Source organism: Helianthus annuus, chromosome 9 (assembly GCF_002127325.2).
Source record: "Helianthus annuus cultivar XRQ/B chromosome 9, HanXRQr2.0-SUNRISE, whole genome shotgun sequence".
NCBI classification, from domain to species: domain Eukaryota; kingdom Viridiplantae; phylum Streptophyta; class Magnoliopsida; order Asterales; family Asteraceae; genus Helianthus; species Helianthus annuus.
The window spans coordinates 41,031,510-41,058,478 of NC_035441.2; the positions used below are offsets into that span (position 1 = coordinate 41,031,510).

General features: G+C 36.0%; 1 protein-coding gene across 1 annotated transcript; it reads left to right on the forward strand.

Moving 5' to 3' along the window:
- The first annotated feature begins 9,750 nt into the window (after positions 1–9,750).
- Positions 9,751–13,396, forward strand: LOC110877420 (CBL-interacting serine/threonine-protein kinase 6). Its single transcript, XM_022125555.2, has 3 exons — positions 9,751–10,730; positions 12,179–12,779; positions 13,073–13,396. The coding sequence occupies exons 1-3, from the start codon at positions 10,231–10,233 to the stop codon at positions 13,268–13,270; spliced, it is 1,299 nt and encodes a 432-aa protein (XP_021981247.1). The 5' UTR covers positions 9,751–10,230; the 3' UTR covers positions 13,271–13,396.
- The last annotated feature ends 13,573 nt before the right edge of the window (positions 13,397–26,969 follow it).

Sequence of the window (26,969 nt, forward strand, 5' to 3'; positions counted from 1 at the left end):
TTAGGGTCATTTTCTTGACAATTGATTGTAAATTCTCCTTTTAAGGACAATTACTGGAGATGCCATTGTTACCTGAACGATTCCTGTATTTGATGAAAGCACACAGTTGCATGATGACTACTGTTTACCCAACTTTGACCTCATAAGTGTTTTATGCTTATACTCTTTTTCTTTTGGCTTCAAGAGCTTTGAGATAAGCACACTTTTAAGTTTTGTTCATTTTCTTCTTCCCTTTTTACCCTTCCCATTCATAAGTAATAAATTACTTACTGGGAGGTTTTTATGAAAGAATCCTCAGTCCAAAATCATTTTCAGCAATGTTTTGAGAGATCTGGCCACATTTGTACATGTTTTATTACCAATTCTCACATTACATATGATTTGGACTGTTTTGACCCCAGATTTTCTTCATGCGTTTTGACAGAGTTGATTTGGTCCTTCTGAGGATTTTCAACCTGCTTTTTAACACATAAGATTTCATGACTAAAGCTTTATTTTCCTCTTTCTAAGTTAGCAAAATACTAATGTTTATTATGAACATAGGTTTTGTTAATCTGAGGTTCATACTTTAGTATAAAACATGATGAAATCATCACAAATTCATAACAACAGTTGAAATCAATTTTGAATGAAGATAAACATATCATAGTTACCAGATAAGTTTCCAGATCTGGGGACTATGAGTGATTTGTGCATGATATCACTAGTTGTTTGAGATTTGTGAATTTTATGACATCTTGGTTGTTTTACAGAGTGTCTGATTCATCATTTTGAACATGATTTCTCATTGCTCTGTTTTTCAACAAAATGCAATCAACCTTAGTATCAATAAATTTTTGAGATGAACTATTATGTCAAATTGATTGTTAGATCGAATTTGACTATCCAAGCTCTGATACCAATTGTTAGGATCGGAGGCTGTCATGATTGTGCTTGTTTGTATGAATTGAACATTCATAGTATATGAAATGATGTAAAGTGCAGCGGAAATGGATACAAACTTTGTAAACACAATCAAAGAAGAGAATAGTATGATAAACACTTGCTTTACTTTGAGTCGAATGATTACAATGAAAATCAAAAGATTACAAGCATGCTTACATAACTAAGCTCCCCCTCAGCCTGATACCCCAAGGTTGGTTGCACAAGATGAAAGGATTGAATTGAGGAGAAGAACTCACCCAAAACGATCAAATGTAACAGTACACAGTACTGCTCCATTTATAGGCAAACCAAACCACTGAGGCATCTCAGCTGACGTCACCATGAAAGTGACATCTAACAAACTAACAAACTCTATCTACTGATCATTATCTGTTCCTCTGGTAGGGTTCAATCCCAACAAGAATTAAGAATGATGTAAAACACTTGTTATAGACTTAGGCTATGAGGTGTGGATGGAGCCTCCTTGGGCTTTATCATGCTAATTTGGATCCACGTCATCATCATGTCAGCATGGGGCTTTATCATGCCCCCCTTTAATTTGAAGGGTGTGGATGGAGCCCCATGTCATGATTAACTAATTATTTATTTAAATATATTTTTTTAAATTAAATAGCAATTTTAATAACTACAAAATTAAAAATAAAAACATAATTTCATTAAAAAAAACAATACAAAGTCATAAAAAAAACATAACATACTAGAAAAAAAAAGACAACATACTTAAAAAAAACTACATATATTTGGCCCGCATTTGTGCCTTACGAGCCTCCAAAATGACTCAGTTCTTCTCTGGTAGATGTGACACATCCCTTGCGAGAAAGTCCATGTCGCTTTGGATTTGTTTCTCCATTCTCATTTCTTGATCTTTTTCCCTATTGGAGATTATTTGCTTGAGATCTGCCTGGAACTCGCTCATCTTTGACGGGCCATCTGATTTAGTGGACTTTCCACGTGCCTTGGCTTTACTTTTATCCCTACCAGTTGGACGAGGCAGCTCTTGTGGTTGTGGTTCTTCAAACTCGTCAGCATCCTCGTTTAGATTTAATTACTGTACGAGCATCGGACCCAGATGGTTCGGTGGTGGATGTCGATTTGGACCGTTTGGATCTAGGGCGGGTTGGGTCGAACGGTGGCACAAGATGCCACTTTGGAGATTTGCGAAGAAGCTCTCATGTGGTTACCAACGTAAACATATGCCCATGGTGCATTCTATACTCGTTATGGGCTTCTGTCAAGACATCGATGTCGCTCGCACCACTTCGCCTTCGAGTGTTATTGACGAGGTTATTGTATATGTTGTTGAAGTTGCTAACCTTCGTCCTCATAGCACCCCACTTTCCCGAAAAAGATTCGGCGGTTCGATACACGCCACGACCCATTGCGGCGAAAAACTTCTCGCGTATAGGACCCCAGAATACCTTTATGTATTGGTCGTCTCATAAAAAATATTATTTACAAAAGCATAAAAAATGTTATTTACAAAAGCATAAAAAATATTATTTACAAAAGCATAAAAAATATTACCAACAAAAGCATAAAAAATATTATTTACAAAAGCATAAAAAATATTACCAACAATCTCGTCCACTGACACGTCGAGCCATGCTTTTGCCAACTCGAACTCCTCCTTAGGCGACCAAAATTCTACCTTCTTAGGGGTACGTTTTTCAGTCTCATCCTTCTCATCCTTCTTTTTATGGCTTCTTTTTTTATAGAAGAGGATTCGACTTGGTTTTCGGGAACGTATTCAGTTTCGCTTGTGTCTTGGGTAACGGGTATGTTTGGTGGTGGCATGTTTGACGGAAAAAATGGGGGTTGAGAATAGTACCCGAAATATGGGGGCATCGGTTGAGTGGTGGGATGAGGAGAAGTTGGTGGCATTGGATAATATCCAACCTCACCCGTACGCGGGTCTCGGCGATAGCGGTCCTCTTGCTCGTTGTTTTGCATATTTTGCCAAAACGGATTGGTCGGCTCCCATGGGTTGTTAGGAAACATTGTTGGGAAGTTTTTAAAATATGAAGAGAATTGTATAAAAAGTGAGGTAGAAAGTGAGAGGAATGGTGTGAAAATGGTAAAGAATAGTGGGTATTTATAGTGTTAATTTATAAATAAAATAAAAAGTATTTTTTTTAAATATGGCTGTTTTCAACGGTCAAAAGTTTTAATGTTCATCGGTCCAAGCGCAATGAAGCTCGTTACCATGCTGGCGATGATTCAATGGCGCCCCAGCATAGCGCCGGGGGTGTGGGACGATGGCGCCGTGGGGCGCTAAAGGTGGCCAGCTGGGTTGGGTGGCGCCCCCACACCTTCCAGCCTTACAGCAGCAATTTTGTGATGGTATGGAACAAATGGGTTTCGGATAAATGCAATATATTCGTTTGGAGGGCGGAGTTCAATAGGATCCCTACCCAAGTGGCTCTTAGACGACGATGCATACCTATATCTTCAGAAGATTGTGTATTCTGTGGGGATAATGCTCTCTTTATCTTTGGTGGCTTCATGTATGTGGCATTTGTTCAGTTTATGGTGCAAGATTATCCCTATGGTCTTTGCATTCACATTTAAAGACCTGTTGGAATGGAATTGCATGACACTTTGCACATTGCTAAGAAACATAAAGAGATAGTGCATGGTTTGGTGATAATGGCATGTTGGAGTTCGTGGAAAGCTAGAAATAAAAAGGTCTTCTCTAATAAAGCGCGATGTGCGGTGGAGGTTATGGGGATATAAAATCGTTAGAGTTCTTATGGCTTAAAAATAGGTCGTCTTATAATGATATAGTTTGGAAAAATTGATGTAAATAACTCATGCATATGTTGTAGGTGTGTTTTTGTGGTTGCTGCCTTCCGTTTTTGGTTGGTGTAGGCCGGTTAATGAAGTTTACAGTCCAAAAAAAGTCGTGGATTGATTATTTAATGAGATAGTGAGATAGGCGATTATATAACTACATTTTGTGTCATACTTTAAGCAAATGGTAAAGTTAAATCATTCGGTTCTCATAGCTTTTATTATGTCAAAATTACATTTTCCAAAATTTACCAACCAAACAAACTTCCTAATAGTACTATAATTAATTTTATTTAACTATTTTTCTTTTATCTTCAATATTGTGTATATAAAATTTATCATAAAATATATGTTACAATATTAAAGTAATAGTGGGGCGTTACTTACAGCGGCGGACCAACTCACAATCGTGGGTGGGCGGCCGCACTTTTTGAAAAAAAAATTAGTGTATATATATTAGATAAAAAATCAGTTGAACACCTTATACGCACCCCCAGCAAATAATTTCTGGGTTCGTTACTGGTTACTCATGTAACTAACGATAGGAAACCATACCTCTCTACCCTGTCTAGGCCAATAGAATCGAAAGTGGAATATCGGAATCTTTAAAAGTGGTCCACACAACACAACACATGTAATTTTGTTTATAGCTCTTTACAAGCTAAGGTCCACCATATGCACATGTAATCCCCCAACATGTGTCCAAGTGGTAGCTATTCGAAATAAATTCATCAAACATCCACAAATTAATCCAATTGCAAGTAGTTATTTAGCAACAAAGTGGTCCTAGACCATTCTATAACCCATGTCATGACCAGTTGTGTAATACAACACCCCTTGTTTAATCCCCTACTATGTTGGATTATGTAACACAACAATGCCACTGTTAACGTTGTACGAACCTAAAACTTGTAGACGTAAAGGAAGCATGCCGTAATTAACATATAAAATAGTTTAATATCACACCAAAAATGATTATTTTGTAAGTTGTCAAGCAAAGGTATCTCTTTGTGGTGGTTCATTCGTTTGCTAAGACTTTCTTCAAAACTCTTCTTTATTTGTTTCGCTTGTTTTACTTCAATATCATCGACAAAGCCCACTAGTCTATGCAAAGCGCTGTTATGTGCTGTAACGTATTCTTGAAATTAGCGTGCCGACTCTCGACTCTATTGGTTGTAGTCTCATGAAAATTGATGGCTCGATTGGTCCAAGTAGATACAAACATTGTTTGGAATGGTTGTAACTATTGACTATTCACATAATGATAAACATTGGAAAATAAAATAGAACCCCAGTGGTCATGTGCATGCATGTATATATGTATGTATGTACAACAAACTTACATGTTTGGGAGGCTGCCACTAGTGCTTTATAGAGAGGTTGTCAATGTGATACCCGTGTATTTACGACATTGGAGACACACACAACGTCACCCGTATACGAGTAATTTTTTTTTTCAATCCTCATCAGCAAAAGATTTCTTGCAACGTTTTAAGATTTTCTAGTGAATGTGGACAGTGGCGGAGCCACACTTTGAACAACGGTGTCATCCGACACCATTGAATTTTGTGTAGCAAATACAACATATATTAGGAAAAATTCGAGTGACACCATTGTTTTTTACGAGCGACACCATTGTGTTTTTACAAACGACGTCATTGTTTTGTTTTCTTCTAAGACAATTATATAATAAAGTAAAAATTTATATTTCAAAAATTAAGCCAGTTACTTGAATTTAATTAGTATACTTTAAATCATTAAAGGTCCATTCTTAATTTTTAGTTTTTCTAATCCAGTAAGCATTATAGTTATAGCCCCATGTCTTATTTGTTTTGTTTCAATTGTTTAACCTAACCGGATGTATGATGATCATTTGAATGATGCGTACACTTGTTTGTTATAATAAAAAAGAGGTTTTTTTTTTTCAAGTTGCCATTGAAAACATTATTTATGAACCGTTTTCAAAATATAAAAATGCGTACAGAGCAACTATTAAATGCATTTTATTATATATTCCAAATGACTTTGGAATTTTATTATGTGTTTTAATTCAATGACATTGTACTTTTATTGTGATATTTGCTTTTATTATGTAATTTGACCGGACTAGATCCGAACCGATCCAAAAAAGTTCGACTCCGGGTTACTATAAACCGGGGTATCAATAAAAATGACACCATAAGAAAAAATTTCTGGCTCCGCCACTGAATGTGGAACCTACAAAGATCCTTGTAAGCATTCGGGAAATTTCACACACGCGTTCATCATGGTTTGTCTCTATCAGTTATAATGGCACGTGGCTCCATACACTCTTCCAAATCGGCGGACCCAAGGCTTGACGTGGGTGGGCGGGCGCACCCTTTGAAAAAAAAATAATTAGTGTATTATATCCATTAAAATCCAGATCGCCCCCCATGAAATTTTGTTATCGCACCCCATAAATTCTGAAAACCACGGCGGAAGAAGACTGAAAAATTATTCATCGAAATTTTATGGGTTGAAGTTAAGAGAGAAAACTGAAAATGTTATTCATCGGAAACTTTGTTCGGAGTTTCGACCGGTTCCTTTTGAAAAAGATGATGATGGGTTTTTAGTCTTAGTAGGGGCATTTTTGGAATTTGACATATCCAATAAAAAAACAAGTGCAGCAGGAGAGAAGCACGTGGCTGGCTGAACAACTTTTCTAATTCTTTTACTTATTTTATTGAGTAAACAGCCATTTTGGTCCCTGTGGTTTGATTACTTTTGCCACTTTAGTCCAAAATTCAAACTTTTTGCATCTGGGTCCCTGTGGTTTCAGTTTTATTGCCATTTTGGTCCAAAAATGAAATCAGATCATATTTATCTTATAAAATCCTGCAATTTTGTCATTTTACTCAGGGGCAAATCAGGTCATATTTGTCTTATAAAATATTGTATTTATTTATAAAAGAGAAATGATCATTTTGCCTCTGCGGAAAATGACAAAATAGCAGGATTTTATAAGACAAATATTATCTGATTTATTTTTGGACCAAAGTGACAATAGAACTGAAACCACAGGGACCCAGATACAAAAAGTTTGAGTTTTGGATTAAAGTGGCAAAAGTGACCAAACTACAGGGACTAAAATGACAGTTTACTCTATTTTATTTTTCAACAATTAACATAATTATATTTACAACAGAATAATAACTCTTCTAATTTACTTGAGTTTTTATTAGAAAAGAGTAATAAATCTTTCAATATAGTTGAGTTTTTAACTTTTTTATTTTTTAATTTATTTGTAACTTGTAACTAAAAAAGTGTGGATTTTTTCCATTCTTTTTATTACTTTATTTAATAAGCAAAAATCTTGTTTTTACACGAAGGATAAATATTGATATGTAGTAAAAATTTCAGTATGTATAGGATAAAGTATGCTATAAACGTAGGATAAAATGCATAAGATAAATTTTGATATGTACAAAATAAATTATTTTTGACTAACTAAAAGAGAGGGAATAATTAATGGAACAGTGTATATATATATATAGGATAAGCTGTTTTTGCTAAATTAATTTATTATTTTTCCCACATTGACTTTCTGCTTAAAAGATCATTCTCCTATATAGTGGAGAGTTCAAACGAGAAGAACTTTTTTGTAAGAAGAAAAAAGAAGAAGTTTCAACCAATAAGAATGCTTCATTTTACTTTATTTAATATTTGCATTTAATTTTAATATAAGGGTATATTGGTAAACTTATATAAATCATTAATTTGTATTCTTCTCATTTAATAACTAACTAAATTAAATTTGTAACTCCTTTTCAAAATATATATTTTTTCTAAATTAAAAAAAACAACTTAATTTAAAATGTAGAATAAATTACTAGTTGTGTAGGATAAATTACGAGTTGTGTAGGATATATTTCGAGATGTGTAGGATAAATTTCGACTGTGTAGGATAAAATTCTATAATGTGTAGGGTATATGTAGTAAAATTTTGATATGTGTAGGTTTTGTAGATTATATGTAGGATAATTAATGATTAATTGACTAATTAACTAAAGAGAGAAAAATTAATGATATGAGTTATAAATGCAATAGTATTTTACTAATATGCTCTTTCTTCTTTTTCTTCTCACATTAAATTTCTTCTCAAATGAACCTTTCCCCTCCTATATATATATATATATATATATATATATATATATATATATATATATAGGGTAGGGATATGGTAAAAAGTGTCTAAAATGTAAGAAGGGTAAGAAGTGTTTTAAACCATTGGATATTTGATCTAATGGTTGAGATCAATAGGGTATAAAATGTAAATTGTGTTTTAATTAGAAGGACCTTATGTAAAAATTGAAGGGCAATAGTGACTTTTCCAACGTTTCAAATATGGTAACCGTTTCAAAACCCCCATCAACTTCCTAAAGATCAGCGAATTATATGGTAACCGTCATAAATCTCCAAAAAATCAACGAATTTCTTCATACTTTATCATAAATAGATCTATAATCAGATTCATGGAGTGGTGTTTTAAAACAACTGGATAAATTGACTATGATTCAGGTCATGGTGTTTTATCTGGAGACATTGTTCATGTCGTGGTGTTTTAAACGCTTATGATTCAAGTCATGGTGTTTTATCTGGAGACATTGTTCATGGCGTAGTGTTTTATCAAATAGAAAACATTCCCAGATTTTAAAACACCATGACTATGATTCAAGTCATGGTGTTTTATCTGGAGACATTGTTCATGGCGTGGTGTTTTAAAACATCTATGATTCAAGTCATGGTGTTTTATCAGGAGACATTGTTCATGGCGTGGTGTTTTATCAATACAAAAACATTCCCAGATTTTAAAACACCATGACTATGATTCAAGTCATGGTGTTTTATCTGTAGACATTGTTCATGGTGTGGTGTTTTAAACATCTATGATTCAAGTCATGGTGTTTTATATGGAGACATTTATAATCAGATTCATGGCGTGGTGTTTTAAAATAACTGGATAAATTGACTATGATTCAAGATGGTCGGAGAAGATGATCTGAATCGGAGATGGAGATGAAACGATCAATCCCTAAAAATTCTCATCGCCAGTTTTTTTTCAGTTATATTGTAAATCAATTAAATGACAAAAATGTACAATTACTAATCTACCCTTTTGAATTAATTAAGAGGAGGGACACTTGTCATTCCAAGATTATTTCTTACACTTCTTACAAAAGATGGACTTTTACAGGATCCTTTACCTATATATATATATATATATATATATAATCACTTAATTATCTTTTTTTATATGACCTGACCCGACCCAAACTGGACCGAAAAGAATTATATAGATAAATTACCCCTAAAAAATTTCGCACCCCATGAAAAAAATTTCTGGGTCCGCCACTACTTCCAATATAGACTTGATCATTTCGAGGACCATATGTAGTTTCCTACCCGTTCTTTCAAAACAAAGGCTCGAGTGACACAAAACGTCTGGTTTGTCGACGTCATACCCACAACTTGCAAAAACGAAATACTGTACATGTTGGGGTTTTTGGGAGTGGGGGGAGATTTGGTTTTTTGGTGAGGTATACGGTTTTGTTTTTTTTTTTTTTTTTGAGGGAGGGGGGGAGGGTTAGGTTTTTTGGTGGTGGTGGGGTGGGGGTGGGTGTTTATGTTTTGGGTAGTGGTGTAGTAAGTTTAGGTTTTAGATTATTGAACACTTGTTATTTTATAAAGCCTTCTTATACACTTCTTACAAATAGAAGCATTTGTATATTTAAAAAAAATGATTGGTAAGTGTTTATTTCTTTTCTTACATATCTTCCCGTCTTTCGTATTTTAGACCTTTGATATTCATGGTATGATATTTTGTCACGTGTCCATCAATTATAGCTCCAGTTACGACGTCAGACAGTGACCACCCGTCCAGATACAACCTCCACTCACAACGGTTGGATCATAATTCATATTCTCATCACAAGGACAAAATTGTAACTTCACCCAATAAACCAGCCTATAAATATCCAATTAATTTTTGAAACCCCAAAAACCACAAACTAGTTTCTATAGAGTTCTTCTTCTACTCAGGGAATGCAGAGAGATGAGAGGAGATTCCCGGCTATCAAATCGTGCTAAACGACCAATCACAGGCCGCAATTGCCACCGCAAATACGTTGAAGTCGGGTGAACCAGTCGCCGATTACCATCGACTATAGTTTTTCTTAGAACACCAGCTCACACACTTTCTAATTTTAAACTAAACTTTTTTTCACCGGTTAAAAATACAAAACCTTATCCAACACCTTGGTACTCAAATCAGAAACACGTCGAGTTGGGTGAACCAATCACCGATCTCCGACGATTAAAGTCTTTTTTAAAAAGGCAGCTCACACACTCTTTAATTAATTCTACACACTCTTTAATTAATTCTACTCTTTTCCACCTCACCACTTAAAAAAAAAAGACAAAGCCTTATCCAACACATTGATACTGCTCGATAAGCAATTCAATTCATCAAAACAAATGATGGCACCCCAAGAGAAAAACACCTGCGTGCTACATGGCAAATATGAGCTCGGCCGGCAGCTAGGACACGGCACTTTCGCAAAAGTTTACCACGCGAAAAACGTGCATACTAAAAAAAGCGTGGCAATGAAAGTAGTCGGAAAAGAGAAGGTAATTCAGGTAGGAATGATGGAGCAGATAAAACGAGAGATTTCGGTTATGAAAATGGTGCGGCATCCGAACATAGTCGAGCTGTATGAGGTCATGGCGAGTAAATCTAAGATCTATTTCGCCATGGAGCTTGTTAGAGGTGGTGAATTGTTCGGTAAAATTGCGAAAGGGCGGTTAAGGGAGGATGTTGCTAGAAGTTACTTCCAGCAGTTGATATCCGCGGTCGATTTTTGTCATAGCCGCGGTGTGTATCACCGCGATCTGAAGCCGGAAAACTTGTTGTTAGATGAAGAAGGGAATTTGAAAGTGACGGATTTTGGACTCAGTGCTTTTTGCGATCATCTCAGGTATTAGAAAAGATTTGTGTTTGCTTTTGGATCGTATTGTTATTTTTCTGTTACTTGATAATCATTAACAATTATTGAGAGTTTTGAATTTTGAGACATGGTCACACAGTTGGGTTTATATAAAATATAACTTTTTTATTGCCAGACATGGAATAAGTCCACAAAACCAAAATACAATACTGTATTGTTATATTTCTGGACAAAAGATCAAATACAAATAACTTAATGTACAAAACGTATGAACTGAAGGTTTTGCTCTACAAATGATTTTGTAGGGTAATTTTGATCTTATAGAGTAATTTTGTAAAATATTCTTGTAGCATAATTTTGATCTTGTAGAGTAATTTTGTAGAGTATCATAATCACTCTACAAATGATTTTGTATGGTAATTTTTGATCTTGTAAGGTAATTTTGTAGAGTATCATAATTACTCTAAAAATGATTTTGTCGAGTAATTTTGAATTGTATGTTTTTTTATAAACTTGCAGAGTAATTTTGATACATTTGTAAAGTAATTTTGATAACTACCCTACAGGATCAAAATTACTCTACAATATCATTTGTAGGGTAATTTTGATAATTACCCTACGAGCAAATAATTACGTAAATACCACCACATCATTTTGGCTTTTTCATGCCTTTCGTACATTTTGTACGATAAGACACATTATACGTAAACTTAACCATATATTTCTGTTACATCAAAATAACCCTTATTGAGAGTTCTTGAGGTTGTTTTAGGTAACTTTTTACAACAATTTTCTTTGCATATATATTAATGGGCGTTAAGAAACCGAGCCTGAGATAGTTTTAATATAAGAGAACTCGGACTCAGTTCGTCTAGAACTCTATTTCTAAAGTTTGAGCTTGGTTCATGAGCAGTTTTATAAGTTCGAGCTCGATTCTTATATTATTTATTAAATTAAATAATTATTTTATCTATATATTTTATAATTATTTACGTATATATCTATAATTGTAATTATTCTCTTAGACCCCTACCTCAAGTCCTGAAATTTTTTTTACATCAAATAAGAAGTATCATGGTCACACCTCAAAACTAGATCAGTCAGACAATAAACGGTTGGTTTTACCCAAAACATAACTTTATATTGGAAGTTAAGTCTTCAAAATAAAAAATACATGATTGAATTAAGATGGCAAACACTGGTTTACACAACCTTCAAATTGTCACAAACACACTTACTACACACCTACACAGACTTGTGTGTGTTCAAGTGATTCAAATCAACATAATGAAACTTTAGTCTCTTTACTTTCTCTATCGAGCCGGGTCAAGCAGCCTCTCTATTCCTATGGGGTAGAGGTAAGGCTGTCTACATCTTACCTTCCTTAGACCCAACCTTAACCTTGCTATTGGTGGGATTTAATGAGTATGATGACGACGACGACTTTCTCTAACTTGCTTCTTAAACACTATTATCAGGCAGGACGGATTGCTACACACAACCTGCGGAACTCCGGCGTACGTCGCACCAGAAATACTCGGAAAAAAAGGATACGACGGAGCAAAAGCCGACATCTGGTCATGCGGAGTCATCCTCTACGTCCTCCTCGCCGGATTCCTACCATTCCAGGACGAAAACATCGTCTCAATGTATCGAAAGATCTACCGTGGCGACTTCAAGTGTCCGCCTTGGTTCTCATCAGACGCACGCAGACTAATAACAAAACTACTTGATCCGAATCCAAAATCTAGGTTATCTATCTCCAAAATCATGGACTCTCCATGGTTCAAAAAATCCTCACCTAAAAACACAAAGTTTGTTATCGAAGACGATGGAGTACAAATAGTACAATCGAAAGGATTCGAAGCGAAAACGTTGAATGCGTTCCACATTATTTCGTTATCGGAAGGATTCGATTTGTCACCTTTGTTTGAAGAGAAAAAAAGAGAGGAAAAGGAGGAAATGAGATTTGCTACTATGGAGCCAGCGACCGCGGTGGTGTCGAAGCTGGAGGAGGTGGCGAAATCGGTGAAGTTTAGCGTCAAAAAGAGCAGCGATGACAGCAGTTTGCGCTTGCAGGTATTGTACATATATATTGTACAGAATTATCAGATTATATTTCTAGTATTGAGCCCGCGGACTTTACAACTGTACGTATATATTGTTTGAACCGCAAATTTGAATCACTGATAGATCACTGGAGTATTATTAGGAAACCCAACAACTCTGGCTACAGCTGTACATATTCACATAAAAATATAGTGGCATTCAAAGTTTATATCATATTAGATTTCTAGTATTGAGCCTACGTGCGCATTAGGTTTACTAACCGGTACATATTCATATACTAAATATATAATCGTTAATTATAGGGGCATGAAGTTGGAAGGAAAGGGAAGTTAGGGATAGCGGCGGAGATATTCGCTGTTACGCCGTCGTTTCTGGTGGTGGAAGTAAAGAAGTGTAGTGGTGATACATTGGAGTATAACCAGTTCTGTAGTAAAGAGCTCCGGCCGGCGCTTAGTGACATTGTTTGGAGGTCTGCCACCGGCGAGTCTTTTCCGGCGTAAATTTGATTTAAGTTATGGTTGAAGTCTTGTAAAATATCATCATTTGAAGTGTTGTAAAATATCATCATGTGTTGTATGTTGAATGGAATAATTTAATCATATTGTACTTCCTTTTGTCATGTTGTTCATATTGAGTGGTTTTATATTAAGCATATGTTAATCACAACACAACAAAGTTACATACGTTTAGGTACCGGTATTTCAAATATAATGAAATTGACACTATTAACCAATGAGGTTTATCAGTCGATATCGGTTCGGTTTAGTATGGTAGCCAACGGAATCTGTCAACTACTTCACAACTTTTATTATTCATCTCTGCACTAAATGTATATATGTTGTAGAACACATGCTAGAAAATTAGGGGATGAGTTACAATTCATGGATTGCAAATTGTTAGTATATGTAATGTAATTTCTAATGATCATTGATAAACAAAAAAAATATAAAACTTCTCGCGTAGGTAAATACACGTATAAAAATTCTTGAGGTTGATGTGATTTAGTTCGATAAAACTGAGTTGAATTCCGATTGAGGTGGTGGCGAGCAGTCTCTTTCGTACACAAGTGTGTGTGAGTCAAGAGCCGTTGTATGAATAGCGAAGGTTGGTATGTCAAAATCAACATGTCAAGAAAACACCAATGGTTGACATTGTAGAAATTTTGGATAAGTTAATAATGCAAGGATTTCACCATTCATTTGTCACTCATAATGACATAATTTTGGATAAGTTAATAATGCGAGGATTTCACCATTCATTTGTCATTCATGTAATCTTGAATGAGTGACACAAAATTTTTTAGGACATATGACTAAAGTGATTGATTAAAACAAGAAAGGACCCCAACAAAGAATGTTGTCGTTTGTTTTATATTTTTTTTTTGAACGGCCAACGAATCCTTCAAATGGGTTACTGGCGAAATTCACCACATTGGAGGAATTGAACCCGGGTCCCTTGGAAACCCAAATCTCTCTCTTACCTCTCCACCACACGGTCATTGGCGTTTGTTTTATATGTTATGTCGAATGAACTTGTTACTTTTTAAGATGAAGTCATGTAATCTGAAGAAAATATATGTTAGCTTACATGGTAGGTTATTTGATTTTATTTTTATTCTTTTGTATGCAAGGGTGAGGCCCCTATAAATATTATTGAAATGTATGAAGGTGGTCCAACCCATAACTAACCTTGCACCTACCCAAAAATCACAAGGCCCATTCCCCTACCTCCAATAATAATATTTGGTTGAGAGTTGACCTCATCTTCCAACTTTTCATTTGTTCCCTTAATTGTTTCTTCCCATCTTAAACTAATTAAATCTTAACACCCAATTTTTGACACATTTTTGGGAGTTCAATAAATTATTGAGGAAGTTTTCTCACAATGTTTTTGAACTGTTTTAAATTTGCAGGGGAGGGTGTAACACTCTTATCTTTGATATGTTAGCATTTTGATTCAATTTAAAAAAAATACTCCGTAGCTTCTACTTATGTTATATTAGGGTGAATCATTAGTGTTGTGAATGCTTAGACTAGAAAGACAAATATATTGTGACATGACCCAATTGTACGTTGTGTTGTAGTTATTTATGTTTTTTTATTATTCATTGATTTTTTAGGATAAATACACCACACCTGCACTCTATAGTATTTGAACTCCTAACCTTTCGGTTGTAAAATACACCACTTACCACTACGATGTCCCTTTGAAGACAGTTAGTTATTACCATATATGAGATGAGATTCATGGACCATTTATCACATGCCCGAAATAAACTTCTTCTATCAAGTATTGCAAGCCTTAGAGCAGTTTGGAAGACAGATACGTACAACAAAGTGCGAACCAAGATTGAAAGTGCTTTATGTTGAAATTAAGTTGACGGAATTCAAATTCACACTTACATGTTTTAACATGAGGGTGGTGTTTGTTTTTCCTGAAAAGGTCTTCAGAACCTCTTATGTCTGCGCCGCGCAGACCGCGCGCAGACCTTTGGGTCTGAAGACTGTTTGTTTTCTCGAAAACCTTTTATTAAAAAAGGTCTGCGAGACCACTTCTTAGTGCAGACATGGACCAATGTCTTCATGGGTCTGCAGACCTCTTTTTCTTCACAAAACCCTAGCAACTCTTCACCCCTTCTCCTTCACCCCTTCTCCTCCACCCACCGTCCCCAGCACCTCCACCTCCGCTGCCCCACTCCAGCCGACACCCACTCTCCTCCACCACTCTAGCTTCTCACCTCTTCTCCTTCACCACTCAAGTTGCCGCAGCCGCCACCAACACCACCACCACCATCATCGCTACCACCATCAGTGCTCCTGTTGTCATCCCCGTCTTTTCATCTTCAAACATTCTTCGCATAACCGTCTTCAGACCCAAACGTAACCAATTCACTCGCAGCTGAAAAGAAATTAAAAACCCCAAATTTCTTCAAAAGTCCAACTTTCTTTATTCTTCATTTGATTTGATGCTGAAAATAACCTCAAAAGTCCAAGTTTCTTGCTTGGTGATTTACATAATTATGTACAGTGAGTAAGAGAGAGATAGAAAGTTTAGAAAGAGGGTCTTGAGATAGAAGGTATTTTGGGCATTTTCTGATTTTAAACGTAAAGTTGGAACCCAGTTTGATAATTTTGACTTATGAATTTTCTGATTTTAAACATAAAGTTTGAACCCAGTTTGTTGATCTTTGACTATTATGACCTTTTTCTTGACTATTTGATTTAGAGGACTTTGTGGGTAGTTTGTGTGTTGAATCATATGGATCTGGTTGGCAACAAACAGTCTTCTTCTTGCAGACTGCAGAAGTTTGGTCCACCTCTTCAGCTATCGATGTCTGCAGATGTGGTCCGCAGACTACAGATGTTTTACCTCTGAAAAAACAAACAACACCTTAGAGTTTAACTATTATGAAATTGTTTCAATGAGCCACTAGGTGAGTTGGTTGTGAAGCATGCTTTAAGAAAAAGACTAACTCTGTTGGTATGACTTTTTAGGTTGTCGATTTGGTAAAGATTTTCAATCGAAAGTTCAATTCTACAATAAAAGAATAAAAGATGAGTAGATATTGAACAAGCACCAAAGGTCACAGTGGAAGCACCGCAACTTTACGGTGCAAAGTTAAGTTCTTGCCATGTCCCTTACTCCCTTAGTACATATACGTGGATCTTTGTCACAACCCCCGACCCCACCCCGGAGCAGGAGCCACGGACACGAGCCGGTGGTATCAGTGTTTATTAATTTGGCAGCGGAATGAGACATCAGGACCGTAGTTAGGAAATAAATTTCAGAGTATCAAAACACCAAACTTTTTTATTAAACAAATGGGATAAAAACTCATATTTCATTTATAATATGTTTACTAGCGGTAAGACCCGTGTGCAAACACGGGTCGTTTCTTAGAAAACCATGCATAGCCCATATTGACAGAGAGTAAAAAAATAATTAGTACAGACTTATAAAACTGATATACACTAATGGTCAATAGGTTTATTCAACAGCATTTCCATTATGTTGATAGCAAACTACTGTTATCTATTAACTGTTAAAAACTTCTGTTGCTTTCCAACAGACTTTAATAAGAACTGTCATCCATTATCTCCAACAGAGCTTGCCAGATGGATAGATAGTAACTATCAGATGTTAGTCAACCCATGTTAAAAAGGTCAGTCAACAGAAACTACAAAGGTTAGTAAACAGATATTAAGAGAATAATGTTATTAACAACATGTGTTAGAAAACCATGCATAACACATATTGATAGAACATATACATATGTGTATAGATATTGTACCAAAACGTGTTATCTATTATAGTTAAAAGACATCTATTATAGCTAAAAGACAACTATAGACATGCATCATCAGTTAATATATAAGATACATATGAGTATTTCCATTGTACTATCCACAAAAAAAGTAGCACCCACCCATTGACAATGAAACTTGTTTATAGACATAACTACATATAGAACATGTCTAAGAAGCAAAATTAGTACCAGCAACGAACCAAATGTACAACCACAAACAATCATGACATGAAACTAAGAGGATTTTATCTTTGTCATGATATGCACAACTTTTTTTAACTTCAGCAATTGAGTAGACTTGTGAAACTCTAACGAAAGTTCATCACCAAAAGCAATATTACAAGATCTCATATAAGAAGACCATCCAACAACATCATAGTTGAATCCAGTATTGGTTTTTTGAGATGTCGTAAACAGTTCCTGGACTTCACATTTAAGATTCTGGATCGTGATAGGCTTAGGATTATCAGTATGCAGATCCAACGCAGAAGATACATCTGATGGCAGTTGCTAAAAAACAGAAAATTGAATAGTGAATTTTATAAAATATTGATATATAACTGAAGTTGTTGAAATAACGAAACAAAGCAACGATTGCAAAAGCTTACAAGTCTGTCTTCAGCATGTGTGGTGAAGTGTAAGACTGATTCTGAAGTGGATGATACTAAACGAACCTTTTGAACTTTACATGGTCTATCAACAGCTTTATTATCCTCCACAATTGTCTTGCCACGAAGTTTGCGCATCTTTTCCACCTAAGTAAATTAATTTAGAATATAACAACTCTAAATTCTTGAAATTTTATAACTTTCTTTATCAACACAAACTATCTTCTCAACTCAGCTTTGAAGTTTAAGACTTAATCATACAGAAGAATATCAATATATTAAGACAATAATAAAATAGACAGTATAAAACTAATAAACAATTACATTAGATATAACACTTGAAGAGGCAGAAATGTCACGAACAGGAAAATCTTTAAACTGTAGTTGACGATCGTTAACATCATCAGCTATTTTTACAGAATGATCTTCAGGCTACAACAAAATTTAAAAAAACCTTCTTATACTTATAATACAATAAAATATATGCGTAGAAAATTATAAATTTACAACATTTTTTAACATCTAACTCATCAACCAGACACACAATCTTTGAATCAAATAGCCCATCATCAGCAAACTATATTTATAAGAAGAATCATATATAAGAAACCATATTTTAAATCATAATAATATATAAATATTACATGTGTATATATACATTAAAAATATCCTCAAAACTCGTAAGCTGCTTAGAATTACCAACCGAAGCTCCAGCATCCTCATCATCCAAAGCAACTTCCCCGGAATCCAGAAGCTGTTTGTGTTTAGCCTACAAAATGAGATTTCAAAAGTTATTAGCATAATATAATAAAAGTTACTTATCACCGCCATGTTATCAAACAATGTATTGTATCATCAAAATTTTATACCGCAACCAATAAATCAAATCCATCATCTCCATAAACTGAATCATCCAAAACAACTACATCAACCTTTTTGAAAGAAACCTCAGTTCCAGTCTCGGAATGGAAAACGGAAAGCTCAAATGTTTTAGATGCAATCATGGTGAAAACCAACCAAGATTCAACTGGTATGGGAATTTCTTCAATCAACTTTGACCATCCATCAGTAAATCCGCATCCATCAGTCCATCCTTTCATCATCTCATTCCAAAACCTTTCGCCAACATAGATAGTTGCCATCCCATACTCGTAATTTTTACCATAGAATTGTTTCCAAAATTTGTCAGCAATTAGCTATAGAATAAGCAAAGGAATATTTAGCGCAGACTTGCAAATTTGATTTGAACTAATGAGCAACAGAAGTTACAACGGATTAGTCAACAAAAGTTAAAATGAGAATTACTCAACAGGGTTAGTCAACAGTAGTTACAGTATTTACACACAACCTAACCACTGTTTGGCTATCAACTATTACATACCACTGTTGCTATCCAACAGAGGTTTCGTAACAACTGTCATCCATTATGTCCAGCAGAGGTTGCAACGTGGACTGATCTTAAATATCAGATGTTAGTCAACCGAGGTTAAAAGACTTAGTCAACAGAAGTTAAAAAGGTTAGTCAACAGATGTTAAGATTATAAGGAAACAGACGTTAAAAGGGCAAATAGATGTTAGCAAGCTGTTGAGATAGCATAAAATATTTAGAGTAAGTAACAAAATAATATATCATTACTTACAGTCATGCCAACTTCAAGGCTAATATTTGCTGAAATGTAAGAGTTCTCGTACACTTTTTTCTTTAAAACATGAGACAACGAACGGCAAACGTCCAATAGCTTTCACCAATACAACATCTTTCGTTTTCAAACAACAATCTCTAACAAACTTTGTCCATCCATCCGTAAATATACAATGATCATCTCTCTTCTGTACTCGTACAAACCATGATTTGTCACTATCAAGTAACTCTACAATTCGCCCATACGGGACCTCCTTGCCCCACAACAGAGTCTGAAAATCAAGTGGTATATTCTGCAACAGTAGTTAACAAACATCTTACATTAAAAGTTAACGTAGAATCCTAATAGTAGCAAGAAAATTAAAAAAACATATAAAAAATATAATATCATCTTCATTAAGGAATTGTAAAAAGGATGGTGTTTGATTGGATAGATTCATATCTGCAAATAAACAATTTAAACTTACAAGTTATTATAAAAATCAAGTGGTATATTCACACACTTAAGGTATTATAAAAACAAAGCACAAAACGAAAATCATCATCTCTCACAACAATTAAGCAAATGAGCATCAACCAAAAATTATATGGTTGATTTATCAATCGTAATGTAGAAGACAACATCACGAAGATGCATGCACAAATTGTGACAGAGAATGCTATCAGTAACTTCATTTAAGTTAATGCAGTACTTAATCAATAAAAATACACCGGATTACAGCAACTATTATTTGCTTCAAAAGAGAACATGAAACGCCGTCAGTGACAAACACATACTCATAACATCAAATAATGATTAATCTAACATATATAATACAAACAATAAATTAAAAAAAAATACTTGATTTTATAGCGTGTAATCTATATTATGCAATAGAACCTTACCGATTTTGATAAGAAAGTTATTTGAGAAAACTTCCGAATATCTTTTCTGGAGCTTATATTCAATAATGGAGATGAAAAGTATATTAAATGGAGTTACTACAGATGTTACATTTACACTGGTTGGTTGAAATTAAATTTTGTAAAATTTATACTTTACCCCCTTTTACATTAAAACATCGCAATTTTTGCACAGCAATAACCACTGTTTGAATATAAATTTAAAATGGTAATTACGAAAAACTTATCTATTAATTTAATATATTTATATTTATATAATTAAAAATAGTTTTTAAATCCCGATATTAAAGATTATTATAAGTTAAATAAATAAACAATTACAAGTTAATAGATAAATATCTTATTTTCAACAACCCCAATACAATCTCACCTCTTCGTCTCCGGCGAAAAAACTCTATAGTTTCTTCTTCCTCAGCTTGACGATCAGAAGTTTAAAGTTTTAGATCAGGTATTTTTTTTGTTCTCTTGTGTATTTTATAGGTGTGCTTTGACATGTTCCTTTCAGTTTCCTCATTTCAAATTATATAAACATCAAAATCATAATCTACTGATGTTAAAATAGATAAACTTATATGAACTTATTTTCTTTATTTTATAATGAGATTTATATCAACCTATTTAGTTACATTTTGATTCATTCAATTTAAGTACACAGTGTTAGATTCATATTGTTGGTTATAGGGACCATATTGAAGTACACAACATATAAGTTTGATCCAACAGAGTGTTGGATATTTTTTTTATATCTTAAATAGAATGCTTTTCAGATACAATTGATTTTATATTTTAGTATTTAACTTTTATTGTATTTTTTACTTTCAGATGGAGTTTATGATAATTATCAACGTCTCTCAATAGGCAGACCTAAATGAGGGATTGGTAAGCTATATTCTTAGAACAAATTAGCTCAAATCACAATTGTATGCTAAAAACTGTATCTATAAAATTAAAGATATATTTAATGTTGTGTATTTTATATACATAGGTACTTCCAAAGATAATGGCTAACCAATTACCAAGAAAGTGTGAAGTGATAAAGTTGGTTGATTATACGGGTTTTAAGTATAAGATTGCAGTACAGAGCATCGGTCATAAAGGTAAGAGGATAAACGGGCCAGAATGGACCCAATTTGTTGAAACTTATAGAAATAACAAAATAGACAAGTTGTGTTTAAAAAAATTGAAGGAACCAAAATTTGAGTTAAATGTTTTGAACAATGAGGGATTGAAGATTAGAAAAGATGGCTCGAACAGAGATTATATTCATGGATGCTTGATACAGGCTGAAGAAGAAACATACTGCAAGCAAGTTAAAAACTGCTACTTATTTTTATATATTACCAGTGTATCTTTTGGACTGTTGAAAAACTTCTAATTTATATTTTGTATCCTATATAAAATCTAATATGACATTTCTAAAATATATGAAATTATAGCATTTACCACGCGATTTGCTGAAGCTGTTGTCGCAAAGGAGATTAAAAATTGATAACTTGGTTGCCAAAGTACATGGACCAAAGCAGAGTAGTAAAGCTGATGCGCATTAAGTTTTCTCTCCTGAAAACAAAAAGGGATTAGCTGCTGGTTTTATGGGACCAGGATGGACAACTTTTTGCTTCGAAAATGACATTGAGGAAAGCTGCCAACTGCTGTTTCAATGGATGGAAGGTACTGCTGAAGACGACTTTAACTTCACTGTGAAGGTTTTTAACAAAGACGGGATTGCACTTCACGGGGAGACAAAACATCACTGCAGCCGTACCAATCACCAACACCGCAAAAGGCGTCCACATTATAAAAAACAGTTTGAATACCATGTTTTAGAGACACACAGCTTGGTATTTACATATCTACTCTTAATATGGTTGATTTAACTTATAATCTTGGATCTATCTGTTATTACTTAAAGTATATGCTGTTTTGAATGAATAACTAAAGAAAGAATTTTCCTTTACATGCAATACCGAGGAACTTTGTTCGAGAACACCAGCTAAATGATTACCGTAGAGCTGTGCTGTCATTTGTCACACCCCAACCGATGGCGGAATCATCGGGGCGCGGCACTGAGCGAAACAGATTGTTCAGAAGTTTCCACAACAACTATCATACAATTCAGTTATACAACACGTCCCATACCGTGTCCCAAACAATAACAAGTTATCATAGAAATCAACCAAACAATATGGGAACTGTTCCGACAACTCATGTTCTTAATTATTACAGACCGAAAGTAAATATTGTTTTAAGACTTCTAGACTGCTAACTATAGATCTTACTGACTACAGGTGCCAGTGCAAGATCTACAGATAATTATGGCCCTGGATCAGGTACGTGGACACTGTCCTAAGGTCACAAACTCCTAGAAGCTTATTATTGCCTCGCTTCCCTAGCACGCTAGTAGCTTAAACACCTGTCACATACGTTAAAATAAAAGTCAATACATATAATGTAAAGGTGAGTACACAAGTTTGATATAGCATATAAAGTTCGAATAGTTTACGCATAACCAAACACGTACACAAGGGCAAACGATGCATGTAAATTATCAGCATGGGACCATCGATACCAATGACTTCGAGTTGACTGTCCGAGACAGTTCGCAATACATGATTACCACCGTAATCCATGCAAGTAATTGTCCTTAGCAACCCCCGTGTGAACGGGTGCTGAGTCCAAACTATAGTACTACGTTGCTAAAGCAGGCAGATAGCACTCCACGTGTAAACATAATAAACAGCAATCATTTAGACAAGTAATACATGCAAGTAGGTTAGCGTTCAAATAGTTTGTGTTGATTGTGATTTTGATAGATTACGTATGTAACACCCAAAAGTGCTGAAAGCAAAAAGGGATCGAGTATACTCACAGTGGTTGATTGTGGATTGAAGGGAGCACTGAGAATAGGTTAGCCTGAATAGTTTGATAACACAACGATGAGTAACGCGGAAAAAGTAAACAATGTACTTGGATCGAGTAGGCCATTCGATCGGACAGCAGTTCGATCGAGTGGGCTGTTCGATTGGTTTGAAAGTCCGTTCGAACATCCATTCGATCGGCTGGCTGGCTCGATCGGCTGGTTCCTTCAAGTGGATTGTTTCTTCCTTTGATGTGAAGGATGTGTTTGTGTATGATGGTTTGTACTACCTTTCAAGTTGGCCGATCGAACTGCTGTTCGATCGGTTAGCCCAACCGATCGGTTAGCATTGCATTGTTTCCAAATATGTCACTCGATCGATTGGCATGTTCGATCGGGTGACATTCCAATGTTTCAAAAGTCTAAGTGTTTTGAAGTATAGTATCTCATGATTCGAGCAGTAATGATTACAATCGAGTGGCGTAGTCGATCGAACAGTACCTCGTCAATACTACACTCTTGTGAGCTGGTGGGTCTAAGTGCTAGTCGATCGGTTAGCCTAACCGATCGGCTGGCATAGTCGTTCGGTTGGGCTGTTCGATCGAACAGCCTAGCCGTTCGGCCAGCTTCTCGATTTGGTTCACCTATCACTTAACACTTGTTTCTTCCCGTTCATTGTTGGTGTTTTAGAGATATTTTGACTACGAGTTGAACCACAAAGCTGAAATCCCTACTTAGCCTACTGACTCGAGCAGGAATCACCCAAACTCGGTCAGAGACGGTTTGGAACCCAAGTTTAACATTTAACCCGAAATCGGTATATCTCTCGGTAGAACCCGAATCTTGAACCATGTGTTTGTTTAGATTGATTTGTAAATCGGTTCAAGTCTCGTTTTTACCTTTTTGAGTGTAAAAAAGTTGAAAGATAGATGAAAACCCATCTTCCAATCCTTTTTCACCGTGATATGTTAAGATCTTTGGAAGATTTTAGGTTATTGATGTGGAAATCGGTTAGATCTAGCTTATTCATGGTTGAATGAAGTCAAGAACATGAAGTTCATGATGAACACCAAGAATACCATGATGACATCACTCAAGAATACCTAGATCTTGGTGATTTCATGGATGAAATTCAGATTTTGAAAGATAGAAAGATGGAGAATCGATTAATGAACAAAAACGTACAAGGATTAGAGCGAAATACTTACTGGTTTGAGAGAAATCTGAGATTTAGTGAGAAGAGAAGGCTGGTCGGTCAGAGCTTTTCCAAAAGTGGAAAGCTTGACAAGGACAGCCCTATTTATAGGCTTCCAAAAGAGGAAAGGGTCAGCTGATCGAACAGCATTCCGGATCGAGCAGCTGTCCGATCGAACAGCCTGTTCGATCGGCTAGCCTGTTCGATCAGGTTGCCCTGTTCGATCGGCTTGCCTGGTTTTGAGTGTTTTGCGACGATTTTCGATATTCCGACTTAGAACGATGATTTGAGGATGATAGAATTTCCTAATCAAATTACTTTTAGTCCCAACTACTATATCTAACATACAAGCATCCTTACACCACGATTTAGATTCGATTTCGATTGAGTTTGATTCACCTTTGAGTCTTGATTGATTTGATTGATTCACCACACACTTTAACATAAAAGTAAACACGCACAAGTAACACATAAGGCACACACACACGTATAAAAGCATTAAAATCCCCACACTTGAGTTCGATGATTGATTTGATTAGCTTGATTATTGATTGACTAGCTTTATTGCGTTGTTACTTCCTATCATTCACAGTCGGTCGTTGATTCACAGTTCGCTTATCGGTCGATTAGTTTGATTATACAACACTTACTCCAAATAATACGAAAATTAAAATGAAACTAAAATGAAATTAATCTTTATAAATCTTTAATTCCAATAACAGTCAACACTTGACTTTGACTTTGACTTTTGGAAAACACGGGGTGTTACAGTCTCCCCTCCTTTAGGGAATTTCGTCCCGAAATTAGGCCGAGAACCGTACATCGCCGTGTGATTTTACCAATTTGATGCTTCAGATCTATCTGAATAACTGCGGGTACTTGGCCTTCATGTCACCTTCGAGTTCCCAAGTGAACTCTGCGCCTCGTTTGCCTTCCCATCGTACTTTTACAATAGGAATGCGAGAGCGTCTGAGTTGCTTGGTCTGTCGGTCCATGATTTCGACAGGCTTTTCCACGAAGTGTAGCGTCTCATTGACCTGAAGATCGTCGAGTGGTATTATTGCGTCGTGGTCGACTACGCATTTTCGAAGGTTTGAAATATGGAAAGTCGGGTGGACATTACTGAGTTCCTCCGGTAATTCGAGTTTGTAGGCGACTTTACCGATCCTTTCCAGAATCTTAAAAGGTCCAACAAATCGAGGCGCAAGTTTCCCTCTTTTGCCGAATCGGACTACTCCCTTCCAAGGGGATACCTTTAGGAGCACGTAGTCGCCAACTGCAAATTCGCGGGGCCTGCGTCGTTTATCGGCGTACATCTTTTGTCTGTCCCGGGCCTTTACCAAATTTTCCCTTATCTGGTGGATCTTGTCAGTCGTTTCTTGCAGAATCTCGGGCCCAGTCAATTGTGAATGGCCGACCTCGTGCCATACAATAGGCGAGCGACATCTCCTACCATACAAGGCTTCGAAAGGTGCCATATCAATGCTGGAGTGATAGCTATTATTGTACGAGAATTCGACCAATGGTAGGTGTTTGCTCCAACTACCACCAAAATCGATAACACACGCACGGAGCATGTCTTCAATAGTACGAATCGTTCTTTCAGTCTGCCCGTCGGTTTGCGGGTGGAATGCGGTACTCAAATTCAGCGTCGTACCAAGAGCTGCTTGAAAAGTTTCCCACAATCTCGATGTAAACCGAGCATCGCGATCCGAAATGATGTCTCGAGGCGTACCATGATTCTTAATGATCTCGTCGGTGTAGATTTGGGCTAGTTTGGCCACCTTGTAGTCTTCTCGTATTGGCAAAAAGTGGGCTGATTTGGTTAGACGGTCGACTATAACCCAAATACTGTCGTGACCTGATGGCGTGGTCGGAAGCTTAGTTATGAAATCCATAGCTATGCTTTCCCACTTCCATACGGGTATCGGCGGTTGTTCGAGTAAGCCTGACGGTCTTTGGTGTTCAGCCTTGACTCTTGCACAAGTTAAACAGCTACCAACATATAGAGCAATATCCCTTTTCATCCCAGGCCACCAGTACTTGTAGCGAAGGTCCTGGTACATTTTGTCCGCACCGGGATGAATGGAATATCGGGATTTGTGGGCTTCGTTCATGATGATCTTTCGCAAATCTGTCCTCCTCGGAATCCAGATTCGGTCCAGATAATAGAATATCCCGTTGGCTTTGCTCACGAGCTGAGTTCCATCGTGATAGATTCGTTCTTTCTTCAACGTACGCTCGTTAAAGCAAGCGTGTTGTGCTTCACGGATGAGAGCTTCGAGGTTATACTGAGCCTGAATGTTTCGAACCCCTATCACGTAATTCTTTCTGCTGAGGGCGTCTGCAACTACATTCGCCTTGCCTGGGTGATAACGGATCTCACAGTCGTAATCGTTGAGAAGTTCTACCCATCGGCGTTGACGCATATTGAGTTCTCTCTGGTTAAAGATATGTTGTAAGCTCTTGTGATCTGTGAAGATCGTACACTTTGTACCATACAGGTAGTGTCGCCAAATCTTTAAGGCAAAGACAACTGCGCCTAGCTCAAGGTCATGGGTTGTGTAGTTCTTCTCGTGGATTTTGAGCTGTCGAGATGCGTAAGCTATAACCTTGTCTCGTTGCATGAGAACACAGCCAAGTCCAAGGTTTGAAGCATCACAATAGACAACGAAGTCATCGCTTCCGTCC

Coding starts and splice junctions, on each gene's coding strand:
- LOC110877420 (XM_022125555.2), top strand. CDS start 10,231: ATGATGGCACCCCAAGAGAAAAACACCTGCGTGCTACATGGCAAATAT. Junction 10,731..12,178: donor GCTTTTTGCGATCATCTCAG/GTATTAGAAAAG, acceptor CACTATTATCAG/GCAGGACGGATTGCTACACA. Junction 12,780..13,072: donor ACAGCAGTTTGCGCTTGCAG/GTATTGTACATA, acceptor CGTTAATTATAG/GGGCATGAAGTTGGAAGGAA.